Below are 20,101 nucleotides of genomic sequence, written 5' to 3'. Positions count from 1 at the left end.
TTAGGGGGACAAGTGCTTTGGAGGCGTTGTGGATGAGGGCTGGATGGCGTGGATGAGGTGGGAAAAGAGCGGGTCCTGAGCAAGTAGGCCCTCCAGTGGCTTGTTCTCCTCGCCCCCCGCAGTAGCAACAGCAGTCCCGCCAAAGGCAGACTTGCTCGATTCGCTGGCGTCGCTTGGATGACAGAGTGGCCCGGCCCCGGCCAGCCAGGCTTTCAGCGTCCGGATATTACTCTGTTGCTTGACATTTGTCCGGTCCAGGGCGCCGTTGATCGTGAGGAGCAAGGCATATTACTGATCTCAAAATCCAGAATCTACGTGCAAAAACCCACAGGCTGTTTCAGTAGTGGCTTGTGAGAGAGAGGGAGAGTGTGTGTGGGGGGGGGGCTCACCTTTGCCGGTGACTTGTGCGCTGTCGAGTGTTTTATTTAAGGGGTGGGGTGTAGCAGCGGGGGGCAGGATAGCAAGCGGGATCAGGTCGATGGTGTGTCTGATTCATTCAGGGTGAGGGCTGGATCCCGGCTGTCGGTCTGTTGGGTGTTGGTTTTGGTTTTGGATGGAGATGGCTGTAGCAGCTGGTTTGCATGTCTGGTGGTTGGCAAGGGAACGGCTGGGAGGCAGAATAACGGCAAGAGGGGCAAGGGTTGTGGTGTCAGCACGCGCGCCCCTGGCAAGTAAAATGGCGAGGCGGTGACTTCATTGTATGTATGTATATCAGATGGGTGGGACACCAGGGTCTCAGCAAAAACTCCGGTCTTGTTGACAACGCCTAGCCGGTCAAAGCACCGCCGTGCAGGTCAGAGGTACCGGATGTGCATGGCGGTGGCGTAGTTGTCAAGGCTAGACGGATTTGGCAGTCAAGTGCGCTGGTGGAGTCTGTTGAGTGCCAGGTAGTGCCAGATTGTCTATAAAAAGAGGTTTGGCTTGCTCGTTTGTGTTCCCCAGGACGTCCTCTGCCACTGTACTTCCAGCGTGTGGTTTGTCCTCAACCCCCTCCGCTGTTGCACTTGCACAGTTTGAGGGGCTAAACTCGTTGGCCCCCCTTTGCATAATGCCTTCAATGCGGTGCGCTGGGGGTCATCCTCTCACTGTTTTTTAACCCTGCTAGACAGGGATGGACGGTGGGCCACGGTGTAAGAGTCCCGTTTGGACTCTTCACTAAAGGTCGTAATGGTGGCGCTGAGAGCTCGTCTTGAGAGTTCTAGTGCCCAAGTAAGTATATTTCAGATGAAGGACTGACTCAGAGAGAATGACAATCCGTTCTCTGCTGACAGGAAGAAGAAGAGGAAAGGGAAAAGAAAGAAGAGAGAGCAGCTTACCTGACTCAGAGAGAATTACAATCAGTTCTCTGCTGAGCCAGGGAAGAGAGAAAGACAGGCTATGTATCTGTATGTGACATCTAATGGTTCTTTGTGAACCCCGAGGGAGGGAGCTGGGGGTTTACACACGGTGCATCAGCTTGCTGATGTTAGGTGGCTGTTTGCAGGTTTTTTTGATTTTGGCATTTGTGGAGGGAAAACCCTCCATGTTTTTTTCATGGAAGTTGTAAAGGGGAAACCCTTCATTTTTTTTTTGTGATTTTTGGAGATTTGTAGGGGAAACCCTTGAAGTTTTGTTTTGTGATTCAGAGGCTTTAATAAACTTGGATTGTGAAGGAAGGATGGATATGGGATCTGATAAAACTAATTGAATTCTGTAAGAAGAATTCATCTGTTTCTCTGGACCAGCAGTAATAAGTCTTTCTGCTTCTGCTTCTCCAGTGTTGATCTAGGAGCCACAATTTGACATCATACTTTATTTTTGTTTCTTGTCAGTGTATTTTTACCAAAGCTTTTCCATTCTAGTCATACATTTGTCAAATTATTTCAGTTTTGGTAGCATCTCTTTATTCAATGTTTAATCTTATTTTCTGCAGTGCATACTCTTGGACAGATTGCATTGAATTTAAGCTGTTTACAGCTGTGTGAAACCTCTTGGACATTGTGAGTGTCTCTAATCTTGATATGGAGGGCTTGCTTTTTTTTGTTTTATTTTATGCAGGTAAATTGCCTAAGCTGTCAAACCATCTGTGAAAATTCTTTGTTTTTGGGGCAACACCAAAATGGACCCCCCTAATTTCTTGCAATAGTGATATTCAAATTGCCAAAAATTGGATGGTTTCATTGCTTATTTTGTCTGCTCATGCGCTCTTCTCAAACTGCCGCCAGAAGTGCTGTGACCATCTTAGGATCCCACCAGCGTGACACGGCTTGGAACGTGATTGCTGCCCCTTGGAGGTGGGCCTCTGTCCTTCCTAGCTGGCTCATCTTATTGGGACTTGGATATTCCGTTTTGTTGTGTGTCTTGACGCTCCGGCTAACGGCTGTTGATAAAATTGGAGCAGGGGCCTAGCTTCGGAGGCGTCCTTGGTCTCTTGATGACCCATTCATTGAGACTCTAGATTAAATTGTAAGATGTGACTCGTGCATTTTCTCTGAATGCCGAGTTGCCGACCACCAAGACAACATCTTCCTTGACGTGTAGGCATTCTGCCTTGCGATAAAATTACATCTGAAACCGGTGAAGAACTTATACTCCTTGATAAACTGATCCACGTTTGCGTTGTGGAGAAGCATCCACCAGGACGGTTCACGTAGGGATTTTTTAACCCTGCTGATGTTATAAATCAGCAAGCCTTCCCAGCCAAATTGGCTGGGACCTTTGGATAAACTTTATCTTGGTCTTGCTGATTTCGGCCCTACGTGAACCGTCCTACTGGGAGAATTCTGTCTGGGAAATCGTGAAAACTGCGCAGCGCTGATTTCATGATTGTTCGCCACCGCTCCTGTAATCTTCTCTCAAATGAAACACGGTGGACCCCCCGGCCTGGCTAGAGAATGTCAAGTGGTACCCGTTTGGCGGTACCCGGCACCGCTTGGCGGGTACCGCCTGCGTCTGCGTGGTACCCGCCAAGCGGTGCCGGGTGCCTGTTTTTTGGCGAAAAGCGGTGTGGTACCCGGGTACCGCCCCCAAGTACCGCCCGACCCCCGGGGGATGGGGGACCGTGAGAGGACCGCAATGGCCAATCATTTGGCCATTGAAGAGGCTCTTGATGGCCGGTCAGCCATTTGGCCATGGGGAAGCCCTCAAGGGCGGCATCCGCCCAGCAGGAGGCCCTCAATGGACGGTCATTTGGCCATCCAGAGGCCCTCAATGGCCTTGCCGGTCATCGAAGGGAATACACATTCCCTTTGATGGCCATTGCAGTTCTGGTCAACTGGTCACCAAAAGGAATACATACTTCCTTCGGTTTTAAAGAAAAACCAAGCAGGTACCGCCAGTACCCGCCTTATGTACCGCTGGTACCCGCCAGGCGGTGCCGGGTGCGGTGCCGGGTGCCAGTTTTGTGGAAAAAACGCGCGGGTACCGGCGGTCCAACCGGTACCCGGGTCTACTTTGACATTCTCTAGGCCTGGCCCAGCTCAGTATGCTCGCGTGCTTGGACCTTGGGGACCTCCCCTGGCAGTCCGGTCACCTACCATTCCAAGGTAAAACAAATGGCCGTGAGGGCCTCATCAAGACAAAGGCGGAGGCAATGCCAGCATGGTACAGCAAGCCCCTGCCAGAAAGCCAGGGAATATTGGACTGGTTACAAATACATACCAAGCTGTAAACATTTGGGCCTGGATCAGTCATTTGGGATGGGACTTACAAGCACCTGTGGTCAACTGTATGTACTATACTTTGCCATACCTCTGCAGACCTGCGCATACTACATAGACCGTACCACTACAACTAAAATAAAAACCCTGAGGGACCCAGGAGCACTACAGACTCCAGGTACAGTGTGGGACACCACTTTTGTGCTAGCCCCCTGGGGGTGTCCCAAATGTTGGGCTTGAGAAATTCACAAAAATCCCCCAATACCCCGGGGGTTGTGGGGAGGGTTAGGGGGGTGACCAGTGTAAAAATCACGAGTCCAAGTGCAAGATGTCTTTCCCCAGCCTCCAAGATGGCGCCTATGACAACAGCACGAAGAGCTCAGATTGAAAGACAAAGAAAAGAACCCTTACTTCAAAGAAAATCCTCCTCAAGCCAACCAAAAAAGCCGCTGAAACCAGCTTCTTGCAGCCTTGAAAACCGCCTGTTGTCCTTATTACTGACGAAGACGACCCTATTTTAATTGAAAGCGACAATGAGGATAATTTTGGTCTATTCAAAACTCCTCTCTTAGAAAAATATCAAGACAAAGAAATTGCTATGGCTGAAGAGACTCAACAGATGCTTAATTGGTGTCACAATGGCGAAACCTCCGACAAAAATGATGAAGTTGACAAAGCTACCAGGAAGATCTTGTGGCCAATCTTGTACTCAAAGGATAAAGAAGAGAAAGTGCAGAAGAAAAGGCAAATTCTCAAAAGTGGAATTTCAAAGTACAAGATGCCAGTTCCTAGCTCCGACCCAAACTCAAAGAAACTTGTTCTTTTCCTATGAATACAAGGCCTTGGTTTTGTACCGCAATGCTCCAAAACCCACTATAAGTGCATAATATACACTTAATACATAGTATATATGCATAATGCACCTCCATAGTGCCATACTATGGCCTGTAAGTCCATGTGTCCCAAATCCAAACCACCCAAAAAGTGAACCTTTTTTCTGAGCAGTGCCACAGAGCTGGCAAGATATTTATAGAATCCCCTAGCTCTGTAGAGCTCAAACTGCCAGCAGATCAGAAAAGGGTGTTGGAATTTCTCTTGGATCAGAGCTATCCCCATGCTGTCCCATCCTCCAAGTTTGAACTTGAACTTGGACTCTGGGGAGTGACATGTCACAGGAAATGTCATCACATCCCTAACTACAAAAAAACACCACAAGGAGAGAAAAGAAAACAAAACACAACAACAACCAACAGAAGAGAAGAAATAAAACAAACAAGATGAAAGAAACCCACATCACTCATGTGTTATGACCAAGAAAGGAAAAGAAATGGAGGTATGGGGATAAAAATGAGAAGGAATAGTAAATGAACACATAAATAACAAACAGATGAAAAGATGTATGAATCAAATTAATGAGTATCTTGATGAACTTGGAAAGGATCTTGATATCATTGATCTTGAGGATACTTGAAGTTGAGAATCTTGAGTGTCTTAATTCTTGAAGATCTTGATATTGAGACAGAGGCTCAACGCAGCACGTTGTGAGAATAAAGGATGGTCAGTAGGTAGAAATGACCACTATCCGCCATCTTCAAGAACATATGTGTCTGGTTTGGAACTACCCTTTGGGGGAATAGAGCTTAGAGAGGGATGAGTGCATTAAAAGCTGCCTCTCAGGCTGGGAGAGTAGTATGGAACAAGAATAAGAGTGTGGACTCTTAAAGAAAAGTGTGGCTGATGAGATGTTGAGAATAGTGCTTTCTAGACAAAATAAAGGGGGAAAATATACTGTAAAATATATGGTAAAATAGGCTATGTAATTCTTATTCTGTGACCAGGGATGCAAAGTGACAATCTGATGGGGGACAAACAGAATGGGCCAAAAGGCTCTACATTTATAGTGAGGGGACAAAAGGTGGTTCTGAGACAAAGAGAAAGATGTAAAACAGGGTACAAAAATTTCCAACAAGGGGAAAAGGCAACAAGACAACCAGGCATCTTCTACATGGCTTGGGATGACATAAGAGGAAACAATAACCATGGCGCATCAGCCGCCATACATCTGAGAAGGATTTACACCTTGATGGAATATAGAGGAGTAAATTCTAGTGAACACTCAGAGTCTTTCCTAATAGTCTGGCTCTGTTTGATGGTGGACTTTCTCCCACTTTGAACCTGAATTTGTACATATTTTATTATCCATTGTGGAGGGCCATCCATGAAAGTGAATACTGAAGAGTTGAGGCGCCTTGTAGAGATGATTCTAGGCTATTATGAAGTGTCTGTGCGCATTGATTATTTGTACCAGGATGCTTTCTAGAGGGTGTTGGCATTGATTCCTTCACAGTAGGTGTCTGAGTGATGTAATAAAGTTTTTTTGATTAGGCTTACCACACCAGGCTGAGTGATTATTGGTGTCTTGGCTCCACACTGCTACTTTCTGCTAGCCTTCAGGGATCCTTGGTGAGCCTGATCTATAGCGTAATAATCCGCGAGTGAATAAAGCTCCGCACTCCACAAGCACAAATCCGCAATAGTAATCCCGTAAGCAAAAGATAAGGTCACGTAAAACTCTCCTAATACTCTCATCAGCAGTGGGAAGATACATTATCAATTTGGATAACTCTGCCCGTAACGTAACCTTTACAGTTATGTTACCGCCCAGTTACCAATAACTGGTGGCTGAGTTACGTTATCCAATTTGCAAAATTGGATAATGCAGTTTAAGTTACGATATTGGATATCTGTAAGAGCCAGATGGCTCTTCACTGAAATCGTTGTCAAAGGGGCACAAGGGACCGGGCTGAGGAGCCTAAAGCTTCTAGTGCCAACGTGGGGGGCTGGATTACGTTGAGCTAGCACCGGTGTAAGACTCAAAAGTGGTAATGAAACCCTTTTGCTGAATGGTGAAGGGTATGATGGAGTTGCAAGCTCTGCCCTTCTGTTATCAGTCAACAAGACCCACCAAGCTCAGCTTGGCAAGTTTTATTAAGTGATAGGTCTGGTCTGTTCCAGATGAAATCTGTTTGACTGCAACGTGTAAGTGTTTCAATTACTTTGTTATAATGGTTGAATTGTTGTTATAAGGGTTGATTTATTGTTATAAGGGTTTTAGGATTTGAGTGTGGATGAGTGTTGGGTGACTTGTGAGTTCTGGGTCAGGAACTGGGGAGCAGGCCACTGGGGGTGGAGAGAGCTCCTTTTATAGACAAAAGGGGAGCCCCAAAGGGGCTTGTGGGTTAGGGTTTCAGCTAATCTAGACAACAGGGTGAGGGATTTTAGCTGGTGGGAGTAGATACAAATGATGTCATAGCCCCTCAGGGGCGCATGAATGGTGTCAGAATATACAACAGAACATTCTAACGCATGCATGAGGTGACAGTAGACTGCATGAGCTGTCATACAGGGGGAATTAGTGTATACACAAAGTCTGAGGCTGCAGAAACAGTGTAAATGATGTCATACTATGTATATAAAGGAGTGTATGTAGTTAATATGTAATGAGTGTAGCCTGACAGGGAGATGTATGTTTGTATCCTGTGATATGTATAAGTGTACTACTGTGAAACTTGGGTTGAGGCAGATGACAGCTGGGTTACTGGGGCTGGCCGTGTGATATGTGTCCATGAGGTGTAACTTCCACACTAGAGGGGGTCCAGGGGTGCTTCCAGTGATGGCTATGGGTGAAATTGACCGTAGAATCCATTTCTGGGGTCCATTTGATGGTACCTTGAGGCCTAGTATGAGTAATTATGTGGCATAGAAAAAACTTTTTATTTTTCCACTTTTCCGTCTACCACACCGGGAGAGATCATAAGGGTCCAGGATTCTCTCTGTAAGTACAACTAGAAGGAAGGGAGAAGAAGGGGAAAAGGAGAAACTCACCTAGCACCGGGAGAGATCATAAGGGTCCAGGATTCTCTACCGGGCTAGGAAGGACGTGGAGGGGGACAGACTAAGTAATCAGGATGGATTATGTAATCCTGTGACAGGCTTTGTGAGACCCCAAAGGAGGGGGCTTACAATATTGTAATGCTTGAGTTGCTCCGTTATCCGCAGTTTGACAAGTGTGAATTAGACCAGCTGGCAAGGGGTTGGTTAGGTGCCTGCCAGCTGCTGTGTAATTTGCATGTTCAACTCCCACTGTGGGAGGGGTAGCCAGTCCCCTATGTGGCTGTGGGTGCCTCCACACTTGTATCAAAACAGTTTTTTTGACGTTACAGATATTGTAACGCCCCAAAATTACGTTAACTGCACCTGATTCACGGCAAAGTTACGTTACCATGGCTGCAAAAACAGTACCCCATCTGGGCATTACGTTACATTACAATAGTAAAAAATAATGTACGTTATCCCGGAGGGTAGATATGGATAACTAAAAATAGTTACGGTATCCAAAATTGCCCCTGTAACGTACCGTAACGTATCTGCCCACCGCTGCTCTCGTACGTCCGTAAGTGGTAAGTACAATGATGAGTAGTAAGTAAGATGATAGAAAAGAAGAGAGAAGAAAAACCATGAACCTCCACACGCATCTCCGTTCCCACCCAATCCTGAAGATCCAACACTTTCCCGCACTAGTCCATCAGCCCTGCCAGATTTTCAGCACATCATTGTTCCAGACTCCGCTCATCTCCAACGCTTGACCTCCCATACCCTCTGTCTAGCCCCTGTCAGTCAGTCTATCACCAACGCCTCTGCCCCAGTTCCACCCGCTTTGGCTGCCTGGGCTCATCTGCTGATGCACCACTGCTACCAGTCCACGAGTGTAGTCCGCCGCAGTCCAGCCCTGTCTTTCCGCTCCGTTCCTAATGCCTGATCCAAGATCTGCCTGCTTTGTGCATTCCATTGTGGTGGACAGACTGGTATACGAGTAGGATCAAGATGTTATTGCGCGTGGCGCGCGCCGGAGGACGGCAAGGCTCAAGACATCAAGATCCCAAGTTCCCAGCCCTCAAGGCTTCCTCAAGTTCAACGGCGCAGCATGGCGCGCATCCTCAAGGCGTTTCAGGCTTTCTATTTTCTTTTTTTTCTTTTGTGTCCATTTATGTTTAGTTTATTTTCCTTGTTTTTTTTTGTTATTTAGATTTCCTCTAGTCTGCAAGCGCTGGTTAGGGCTTGGTATGCGGAGGGTTGGTTTTTGTATCTTTGCTGTTTTGTTTTTTCTAGTTCTGTTCTGTCTTGTGTTCTTTCTGCTTGTTTGTTGTAGCGCGCGCATGCGCGCTAGGTTGTGATGAGCTGTCTGTTAGATATCACAAGCTCCAGGGTTTGAGTTCAGTTTGAACTCAGGCTTTGGAGCGGCATGGACCCACTCTGAACCGTAAAATTCTTAGTTCTCCATCAATTCAAAAGTTTATTGCTCTTGGCGTTATTTGCCCATATTCTCAGCTTTCACACAGCTTCCTAAGTTCACTTCCCAGAAGGCCAATCCCTCCAGCTTTTGGTTTTGATCACATCTCATCTCTGCCAGCAGTATCCCCGGCTCTCTCTCTCTCTCAACACAAACACCCCTGATGCGCAATTCCAGCCGTCGTAAAATGATCCCCCCCCAACGCTACATGACTCACAGCGCTCCTTTTTGACCAATCACCCTGGAGGGAATACACACCATCTTCCTAACTTTTTCCATTCCCCTCCACCAACTGCCTACCGTCTGACACGGTAGGAGTTCCTCATCGTCCATGCGCGACTTTCCATAAGCTTTCTTAGTGTGCTTTCTGACATCATCCTCAGTGATTATGTCACCGGAATGCACTCTGCGCTCAGCCGCTCTGTGCATTCCTGCACGTGCTACCTCTGAGTGGACATTCTACCACACCTGCCCATATAAATCACCACAACGTGCAGGAATGCAGTGGGGAGGCTGAGCAAATGCTCAGTCTACATATCCAAACAATGGGGATAAGCATGTGTGCTTATGCCTTTTATATGTAGACTGAGTGGAACCTTGAATTTACTGCTGAGAAAGCACACAGAAAGTGAGCAAACGGGGAAGCTGCCGGACTGGGGACAAGGGAACCGGGGTTTGAGCCACGCTCTGGACAAGGGGACTTAGCGGAACGGTCAGAGTAGGACTCTGGTGGGACTCATGGACGGACTGAATAGTGCGGACCGGCACCAGGTGAACTGGGGCAGTGGAAGCAGACGGCATCAAATTGGATGAAGTCGGGGCAGTGTGGTGATTTATATAGGCAGGTGTGGTAGAATGTCCACTCAGAGATAGCGCGGGCAGGAATGCACAGAGCGGCTGAGCACAGAGTGCATTCTAAGCACTGAGGATGATGTCAGAAAGCACGCTAAGAAAGCTTACAGAAAGTTGTGCGCGGATGGAATGCACAGATTGCTGATTTTGGATTGCGGAGTTCAGATCAGATAGCCAGACCGGAGCAGAAAGACAGGGCTGGAATGCACTCGTGGACTGGTAGCAGTGGTGCGTCAGCAGGTGAGCCACGGCTGCCAAAGCGGGTTCCACCAGCGGTGTAAGAATAAAAGCTGGTTAGTCGGTGGAAATGTCCTCTGACCGCCTCCTTCAAGAATATTAGTGTCCGGGCTGTGTGATTGTCGGTAACTCGGCTCCGCACTGCTACCTTCCGCTAGCCTTCAGCGCTCCTCTTCTGAGCCTGATCTATAGCGTAATAATCCGCTAGTGAATAAAGCTCCGCACTCCGTAAGCACAGAATCCGCAAGTAACTTTGAAAGTAAAGGTAAAGTCACGAATAATCTCCTAATCCTCTTGTACGTCCGTAAGTTGTAAGTACAATAATGAGTAATCCGTAAGATGATAGGATAATAGGATAAAGAAAAAGAAGAGAAAAATCTGTGAGCCCCCTTTTCCTGTCCTTCCCTCCACGCACATCGCCGTTCCCACCCAATCCCGCACTAGTCCTCCAGCTCCGCCCGTTATTCCGCACGTCACTTTCCCAGACTCCACTCCTCTCCAACGCTTGATCTCCCACCGTCCTCTGTCTAGCCCCCGCCAGTCGGTCTCTCGTCACCGCCTCCACCCCGGTTCCACCCGCTTTGGCTGTTGTGGCTCACCCGCTGATGCACCGCTGCTACCAGTCCACGTGTGTAATCCGCCGCAGTCCAGCCCCGTCTTTTCTGCTCCGATCTGAATACCCAATCCGCAATCCGTGCATTCCGGTCCGCACGTGACTTTCCGTAAGCTTTCCTAGCGTGCTTTCCTGACATCATCCTCAGTGCTTATGTCACCAGAATGCACTCTGCCTGAGCCGCTCTGTGCATCCCCCCCCCCCCCCCCCCTGCGCTATCCCCGAGTGGACATTCTACCACGCTTGCCTATATAAATCACCACAGCGGGTGGAACTGGGGCGGAGGTGGTGGCAAGAGACTGACTGAAGGGGGCTAGACAGAGGGAGTGGTAGGTCAAGCTTTGGAGAGGAGCGGAGTCTGGGATAATGACGTGCGGGAAAGCGGGCGGAGCTAGCAGGCTAGTGCGGCAAAGTGTTGGATCTGTGGGATCGGGTGGGAACGGCAAATTGTGTGGAGGGAAGGAAGGGGGTGGAGGTTCATGATTTCTCTTCTCTTTTCTTTTCCATCATCTTACTTGCTACTCATCATTGTACTTGGACTTACGGACGTACTAGAGTATTAGAAGAGTTTTATGTGACCTTAACTTTTGCTTACAGTTATTACTAGGGTTGCTAATTGGGCTGGGCTGGCCCATGGGCAACCCGCGCCGCAGATCTCGGGCTGGTCTGCATAAGATTTTTTTTGTATCCCACACTTAAATGGGCCAGCCCATGGGCACCTGAGGTTGTATTCCAGGCCTTGTGCAGCCCATTGTAGCCCACAGTGTACTGTGTGGGCATTGGTCACCGTTTCTGGTTCTCAACCTCTCAACACTAGCCTCAAAAAACATGGAGTCAATCACAAGTTCCAATCCTACCCCTACACCCACCCAGTCTTCAGCTCAGCCTCAGCAAACTTGTATTGAAAACAACACTGGCAAAAGCACCAAGAGACGCCGACATACCAGCAAAGTTTGGGATCACTTCACTGTTGGAGGTATTCAGGTTTCCTCTAATCATCCATTAATCGTATGCTGATGGCAAATTGAACATACTGTATCTTTCTTTTGTTGTCTAGGTTTAGATGAGCTTGCACGGGCCATCTGTAAATACTGTGAGGAAGGCTTTACTGCGCGTGCATCTGCAGGAACAAGTCACCTCCAACGCCACCTTTTCAGTTGCACAGAGAGTCCACTCTTTCAAGAAAACATCAAATCAGGTCCCAACAAATGGGAGTTCTCACAAGAAAAGTCTTGCAAACTTTTGGCGCAAATGATCATCGTTCACGAGTATCCTTTCTGGCTTGTGGAACACAAGTTCTTTAGAAAGTTTGGCTCCTCTTTACAACCTGAATTCAAGTTGATCAGCCAACAGACGGTGCGCAATGATTGCTTGAATATATATGATCAAATGAAACTTTTGATAATGGAAGAAATCTCAGCCATTTGTCGAGTCGGATTGACCACTGATTTGTGGACTTCAAGAGATCAGATGGGATACATGGTGGTCACGGTAAACTTCATTGATGACAACTGGGAGCTGAAGAAACGAATTGTGGGATTCAAACCTCTTTCTTCACCACACACTGGGGTTGCAATCGCCGATTGCATCATTGAAACCATGTTGGAGTGGAATCTGCAAGAGAAATGCACCTTCATCACTCTTGAAAACTCTGCAACCAACAACTCAGCGGTGCAAAGGATCCAGAAGCTAGTTTCCAAACAATGTCCTCTGCGACTAGATGCTAACGGAGCTTATTTCCATATCCGATGTGTCGGCCATATTATAAACCTCGTTGTGAAGGATGGACTCTAATCTGTTAATGAGGGACTAGCTAAGCTTTGTGCCTCAGTGAAGTACGTTTGGAGTTCTCCTGCTAGAAAACAAGCCTTTGATGAAGCTGTAAACTCTTGTGGTGTAATCTCGGACAAACAGCCAACACTTGATGTTGCTACACGATGGAACTCAACATTCTTCATGATTGACTTGGCTTTGCCATTCAAGCTGGCATTTGAAAAGCTGTCTAGACTGAATCAGGCTATGATTTATATCCCACCCCAGCCGAATGGGTGCAACTGAGAAATATGCAAGACTTCTTGGGGATTTTTCAGAAGGGTGAGATATCTTCCAGCCGAGATTAAAGAAAGATTAAAAAGATCAAATATTAAATCTTCTTCTCTTCTTTATTTCTGACAAAGCTACTGCCAATCTCTCTGGTACTCAGTACCCAACCTCGAACTTGGTCTTCAAGAATATGACGAAGCTGGAGAAATATATCACTAAAGCTCAAAGAGAAAATGTTATACAAACAATTGAACTCGCTGCCGAACCTATGCTTGCAAAGTTCAACAAGTATTGGAACCCCCTGCAAACTTTTGCTTCCCTAGCGATAGTTTTTGATCCGCGCTACAAACTTGACTTCCTCTATTTTTACTTTTCCGACGAGCTCAAACTCAGTCAAGAGGCATGTGAATTCCAAGTAGCTCATATCAGAGAACTCTTGTACAACTATTTTTCTGGCTACGCACCCAAGCATGAAAAATTGAACCCCCTAGAGAAGGCTGTGGATACAGTGACTTTGCAAAACCCTCTCAATGATGATCACGACAACGACCAATTCCATGCATTTCTGGCTTCCGCTAAAGGCACCAGCCACACCTTGTCTGTGAACGCCAAGCGTGATCTATACCTCAGGCAACCCACTGTGATAGTGTTGAGATAGTGTATTAGCATTTCCCTATGTAGTATGCTTCTAACCTATACACCCACAACTTAGCCTACATTATACATGTATATAGTCTAGTTGTTCTTCTTACTGTTATCCTTCCTCACTGAATGATGATTTTACTTTGACTTACTGCGCTTGGACTTTGTCCTTGACACCTCGTCAAATCTCTCTTAGTCTTGTGTCACCCCAGCTACCCTCAACAGATAGTTCCCAAGGGAAATCACTTTAAAATCCACGACTGGTGGAAAGCCAACCAGGCCAAACTACCTCATCTCTCCGAACTGGCCAGGACAGTGCTGATGGCACCGATGACCTCTGTAGCTTTGGAATCTGCTTTCTCAACAGGTGGTCGAATTCTTGATGAATTCAGAAGTCAACTTAGTATACCAATTGTTGAGGCATTGATCTGTGCCCAAGATTGGTTGAGATATCCAACAAACATTTGCAACAATCACATATATGACATTGAAGTTTTATAATTACTCATACTATTACAGCTACTATTTTGTTTCACTTATCTATCTGAAATAAAAGTTATGGTGATTGATGCAAGCACCCGAGTGAGATCAACAATGGGAGAAGCGACCAGTTGGCGTGAAGCCAACGACACTGTGCCCCACGCCGTTTGATCTGGCAGTGGATGTGGTGTTGTCGGTTGAAGTGGGATGGTATTGGTCACCATCAAGGTGTCCTATGATCCATGCGGGTCTTGGGCCTGACCCAAGTCCGACCCAAACTGAACTGTGGCCCAACCCAGCCCATCTGCTCATGATTGGGGCATTCCAAAGAATCCCCCGGTCCTAGCCCACTCCATGTGCCCTGAACCCTTGTTGGGTCAAAGCAAAATCCGTGTGGGCCAGTTTGGGCCGGCCCAATTAGCAACCCTAGTTATTACTTGGGGAGTGCAGAGCTTTATTTACTTGTGGATTATTACACTATAGATCAGGCTCATTGAGGAGCTCTGAAGGCTAGCGGAAAGTAGCAGTGTGAAGCCAAGACACCAATAATCACTCAGCCCGGACGCATATATTCTTGAAGAAGGCGGCTAGTGGACTTTTCTACCCACCAACCAGCTCTCATTCTCACAGCAGACGCGCCAGGTAGAGACTGGGGTCGCAGGCTAGTCAGAGGGTGCGGGAGAACAAGCGTCAGAGATGTGCTAGGCTGGGAAGTGATGCATGCGGAGTTTGATGAGTGCGGGAAAGGAAGGATGAGGGTGACGCCGGCTGGGAGCGGAGTTATGCGAGTGGAGGGAGTGGAGGAACAAGGACCTTTTGGGGGGCTTTTCTATTCTTGGGATTATCTATATCACTACTCACTTTACGGTATTATTATAGTTTGATACTTACCTGTGGGCCTTTTGCATATTGCTACAACATGGAGAGTTTTTACCACCCAAACACCAGGAAAAATCAATTGTCACCAGACATCAGCTGACATCAAGCAACAATGACTGTCACTTTGTTCCAGCTCTGGTGCTACCACAACTAGGCTACAATGGCCCCTTTGTTTCCTAGAGGGGGCTGTCCATGCGGCCAACTGTGCAGCTGGTGGGTAGCTCAGTGGACTTCGGCTGATGTCACCTGTAGTCTAGTGACAGTTTATTTTTCCTGGTGAAAAACATTCTTACTTGCTTGTAGAGTTTTGCTACTTGTGAACGGAACGGCTGAAGCTTACGTAGACTAGACAGATCATATCAGGCTCATTGCAGAGTGCTGAAGAGGTCTGTATGTTGCCAAAACTCAGTTCCGGTAACCATTCAAACCCGGAGTTATCTTAGAAAGGAGGCACAGCACCTATTCATATCAGGCGACACACTTTTATCTTGACACTGAGAGGAATACATACCTCTTGGCGAGCTGAAATTTGACCCGTTTGCCGGGAAAACCACCCTCGGTGGGCCGGTCAAAGGTCTAGCTCGCCAAGAGGTACATATTCCTCCCGGTGAGCCAGCCCAAAGGAAGGGTGTTCTTCCAGGTGATTTGGTAGATTGCCTGGAGCTGGATTTTGAGCAGCTCTCCAAGAGAAATAAGGGGGGTGAAATGGTGTGAGCACACCATTTTATTGGGCGTGCAACCAATCCGCACGCCCCAAAGGGTGGGCATGCCAATTTTTGGCGTCCTGAGGCCGGCACACCAATTTTACCTGCACAATTGGTGTGCTGGGACCCGTACGCCATAGATGTTGGCGTACGCGGCCCAGAGCGCCAATAAATTGGTGTTTATTGGCTGTTTACACCAATTTTCTTGGCGCACCCACCCCCGCACGCCAAAAACATGGTGTGCTTTGAGTAATTTTTTGGTGTGCCTTTAGGCCAACCCAAGCAGAGAATGGATGTTGAATGAAGAGAGGTCAAGCTTCAATGTGGACCAAGTTCAAATTGACAATGCAAATAATAATTTGAACAATCAGCAGAGATCAGATCATTAATGCATCTTATGCAGAACAGCTTGCCTGCTTCTTTATTGATGGTCCAGGAGGCTCTGGAAAGACTTTCTTATACAACTACTTATTGGCCAATGTAAACCCAAAGAATTGCTGTTGTGTGTGCTGGAAGTGGTCAACTCTAATTGTTCTAACCATATGGATATTCAACCTGCCCTATTTTGATTTTTCATCCCTCTGAGTCCACAGGAATTTCAGCTCTGAAGATGCCATATTGCAGGACTGCCCATCCAAATTGTGGAATTCCTCCAAAGCTTCTGCAAAATTCATTCTGTTCAATCACAGATCATTCTCAATACTTGAATGCAGATGTGTTGAGGCAATCAAAGCTGACAATTTGGGATGAAGCCCCAATGACACATAGACATGTACTTGAACTGGGGAGAACTTCCAAAAGCTATGATTATGTACAGTAGAGGATGATCCCCAAAACCTACATTTGCAAGAGCATATCACTGGGTTGAACATCTCAGGTTTCCCACCTCATATTCTGATTGAAATGTGGAGTGCCAATAATAATGCTCAAGATCTTGATTGGACAATGGGAATTTGTAATGAAACCAGGTTCAAGGGTGATTGTGGAAAACTTGGGTCCAAATGTGATTCACACAAGAGTCATATCAGGTAACAGTGTTAATGATTCTGTGGCCATCCCTCACATTCATTTCATATCTGACCCAAATGAGTCAGGAGTGCCTTTGAAGCTCATATGCAAGCAATTTCCTGTCAATTTGGCCTTCTCCTTCACAATCAATAAATCTCAAGGTCAAACACCTGGCAATGTTGGTATTTTACTTCATGAACCTGTGTTTAGTCATGGCCAGCTCTATGTTGCATTGTCAAGAAGCAAGTCAAGCCAAACTATAAGGTAGTGATTCCAGAGTGTGAAAGTGGCCAGTGTTCAGATTTTTTGATTCTACCTCATCACCATTTTTCCAAACATTTATTTTTTCAGCAACAACTTTTGTGTATTTTCCAAAAAAAACTTGGCCTTATTTCCTGCAGTTTTCACTTGAAATGTTTTTTTCCAACCCATTTTTTGGGTTATAAGTTGGTTCTCCTTAGACTGAATGCATATTCGCCCTGAAATTGCATCATCAAAGGTTTGAAAAATTGAACTCATTTCCTTTCAGCTGTCCCCTTGCCACTTGGGGCCTTTTACATATTGTGACTTTCACACCCCCTGAAACCCCAAATCTGGGGGCTATGCCCTCGTAGAAAAATCAAAAAATATAGGGGCTGGTCTCCCAAGGCTGATGTAGATTTGGGTGTCGGATCAACTGGTGAAATTTTGCTCGGCCAGTAATTACAGGCTCTACTTACCGGCCAATGAGGATTGCGCCGAAGAGAAATCGTCCGCGGTCGGTGGCCCGGTGCCGGCCTAGTGTAGCACCTCACCGAAATCCCCTGGGACGTGGTGGAAGTTGGCGGATCGCGGGACGGGAAGCCTGAGAAGGGCTCAGCAGGGTTACGTTAATAAATACATTCATGGAGACCTCGACCGCGGCCCTGTTTTTGCCCGCCGGGAATTCCATGTCACAAAGGTCATTCCGGCATTTGATAAACTCTTCGCAGCCACTGTGACTTTCTGACAAACGTCACCCAGAGCCGCTGTAGCGCATTGAGGATGTTCTCGTCGCAAGAAGCATGCAGAGGGAAACGTCTGGATTTCGGCTGAAATCAGGGTGCACCTTCAGGCCAGATGATCAAGATCATGTCACATGGGTTACATACTTACACCTCGGATGCAGTTCAAACTGAAAAGTTTCTGATGCCTCTGTATGAATTTCGTGTTCAAAACGTCCCCTTGGTCAGCACCTTGCGAATTGGTCGCCAGCTCCTAACGTACAACGAGCTAGAGGATTACTTCGTCTATGACCTACTCCAAACCAGACCAACCTCCCCAGTTTTTCTTCTAGCCACGGGAACGATTCTGGAGTGATTGGATTGAGCTTGATCAGTAATCTCCGTGGGGCACCGTCAACATGGAGTGCGACATCGGCATGTGTGTTATTGGTGTTTCCAAAACCACTTATGACAGCTGCTGCAATACTCCTCAAGGCCAAGATGCGTTCATTAGAAGTCATATGCTCGAAAGTCTAAGATTACTCCGGGTCTTGCACAACAACTACCGCTTCAAGGATCAATCACCTCTGCTTAGGAGCGTTTCTGGACTTCTTTCGAATGCACCAACTGATTCGAATTACTTCAAGCTACTGATAAACTATATAAGAGATGAACGATTCCCGCCAGTTTCCTCCAGTACTTATATCATTTTGATATGTTTTGCTGTTTTACATGTCATCATTTTGGTTAGTTGCTTTGTGACCTTCATCTGGCCTGTTTTCCACTATTCATCGAATCAACGCTCGAAGAAATTTTGGCTTGTCAAACTAATTGCAATCGGAGGTCATGGTCAAGGAGATTGTCAGTTTTTTTTCGTTCTTTGAATTTTTCCATTCCTGTCTTGGGGTGAAGTTAAACAAACCTAAAATTGCGTTTCAATCAGTTCACTCGGTCCCGCTAATTTTGTTCAACAGCGGTGCTTTGGTGGCTTTCTCTCAAGTCACCGAAAGCTGTTTATCCATCGTTTATATTTTCCTGACATACTTCGCGTCTCAATCTGTGGAGTTCGCAGAAAATACTTCAACTAGGCCTTGGTGAGATAACGTTTTCCTGGATCACAAATTTAATGTGTAACTATAATACGACGATTTGACGATTCTAACAGCTAAACAACTTCTAGGGCATGTGCGATCGCCCTGTTCCAATTCTATTCTTGTTGGTTTATGGCCTGGACTTTACTCTACACAAGGTATGTAGAACAACACTTCTAACACGACTTATTGCCAACGAAATTGTCTAGTTCTCCATCCACGCTGACTTGTGAACGTAACTTATATTCAATTTGAACGCATGACTTTTACAGGATCTGCGCTCGCAATCCTTACATTGATCCAATTGGAAATAAGAAGAGATCTCGCAGAGTTTTCCACCCTCTATCCTTGAACGCTTTCTTTTGCAGCATACCTGTTATCGTTACAGTCGTGTCCGGCATAATGATCTACGAACTGGCGAACAGCTCAAGCAATTTATCAACGGAATGGAATTCTTTGAATGGAATCTTGAAAGCCGGTTCATTTGCGTGGGAATCACTCCACAATTCTGCAACAAGTGTTTCCCCAAGTGATGCTTTGAGATTTCAAATGAATATTACGACAGATAATTTAAAAAGTTTCGTTGAAGGTATCGAGGTTTCCCTTCGCCTAAAAGACAACGTGTTTATGGACCAGCTAGAATCATTGCTTTGGGTTATTGCACTTTCTGGCACTTGTTTGGTCAGTCTGAGATCTATATGACTTATCGCAATTCTGAGATTAACCACCGGGTGATTTTTTCATCTAAAAATTGAAATTCAAAAGGTTTACCTATTTTCTTACTGGACTCTATTGCGGTTAATCTCGGGTGGCATCCACAAATTCAAGCGGAGAGTTGAGATCGGGTTAATTTCAACCAGGATGAACAACAGTGGTACATCTATTGCTCGGACTCCAGCACAAGTCGATGTCCATGAACCACTAACAAGTACAACGTCCCTCGGGAGTAAAATCGAGGTTTCCCCGGAACAGGCCTCGATTAGAAGAGGGTTTGGTCAGCTATAATTTTACTTCTCAGTAATGACTTAACGTTGAGCAAACATGTCGGCTGATCCCTATTTTTCTTGTCATGGCGGCTGATGTCGATCAATTTCGTGTTCTAGTCCATCTCGCGTTTCATGGAGCAGCAATGATTTTGGCTATGCTATGTACAATTGGAGTGAGAATAACTCTATCAATCAAATCTCGAGACCTGAATTGGCAGTGAGTAACGATTGTCTAGCTGTCATCCCTTTCAAACTCTCCGCGTCGTTGAAAGACGGAGCGGAGATTGACCGACTGTTTTCTCCGTCTACTCGCATCCTAGCGCGAGCTGGCGTGCAGTCGGATCTTGGTTAACACTCATTAGTGGGACTTTTGCAGCGTTGGCAGCATCATTTCAATGTGTAAGGCCCCCACGCGTCATTCCCAAAATCTGCAGCTGTTTCTCATTGTAGTGAACTGTTTTGATTTATTTTGGTACATGGAATAAGATGAGGACAATACTAGAGTTCGATATAATTATCCCTGTCAACCCTGAAATTCCGAACGAAAATACTGGAAATTACTGTCCTGCCCTTCAAAATCAGCAGGATCGGCCGTGCTCACAAGACGCGAAACACT

General features: G+C 46.4%; 2 protein-coding genes across 2 annotated transcripts; one reads left to right on the top strand and one right to left on the bottom strand.

Moving 5' to 3' along the window:
• PtA15_18A164 (uncharacterized protein) lies at positions 1–3,747 on the bottom strand (the record flags this gene model as incomplete). Its single annotated transcript, XM_053164675.1, has 3 exons — positions 1–237; positions 1,722–1,764; positions 3,740–3,747. The coding sequence occupies 3 exons, from the start codon at positions 3,745–3,747 to the stop codon at positions 1–3; spliced, it is 288 nt and encodes a 95-aa protein (XP_053028661.1).
• A 14,080-nt stretch (positions 3,748–17,827) lies between these two features.
• Positions 17,828–19,504, top strand: PtA15_18A162 (uncharacterized protein; the record flags this gene model as incomplete). The annotated part of the gene is made up of 5 exons (XM_053164674.1): positions 17,828–18,269; positions 18,352–18,502; positions 18,589–18,657; positions 18,772–19,180; positions 19,265–19,504. 5 exons carry the CDS (start codon positions 17,828–17,830, stop codon positions 19,502–19,504), a joined length of 1,311 nt encoding a protein of 436 aa, XP_053028660.1.
• Positions 19,505–20,101: the final 597 nt, after the last annotated feature.

Source organism: Puccinia triticina, chromosome 18A (genome assembly GCF_026914185.1).
Source record: "Puccinia triticina chromosome 18A, complete sequence".
Taxonomy (NCBI): domain Eukaryota; kingdom Fungi; phylum Basidiomycota; class Pucciniomycetes; order Pucciniales; family Pucciniaceae; genus Puccinia; species Puccinia triticina.
This window is presented reverse-complemented; position numbering and strand designations above follow the sequence as displayed.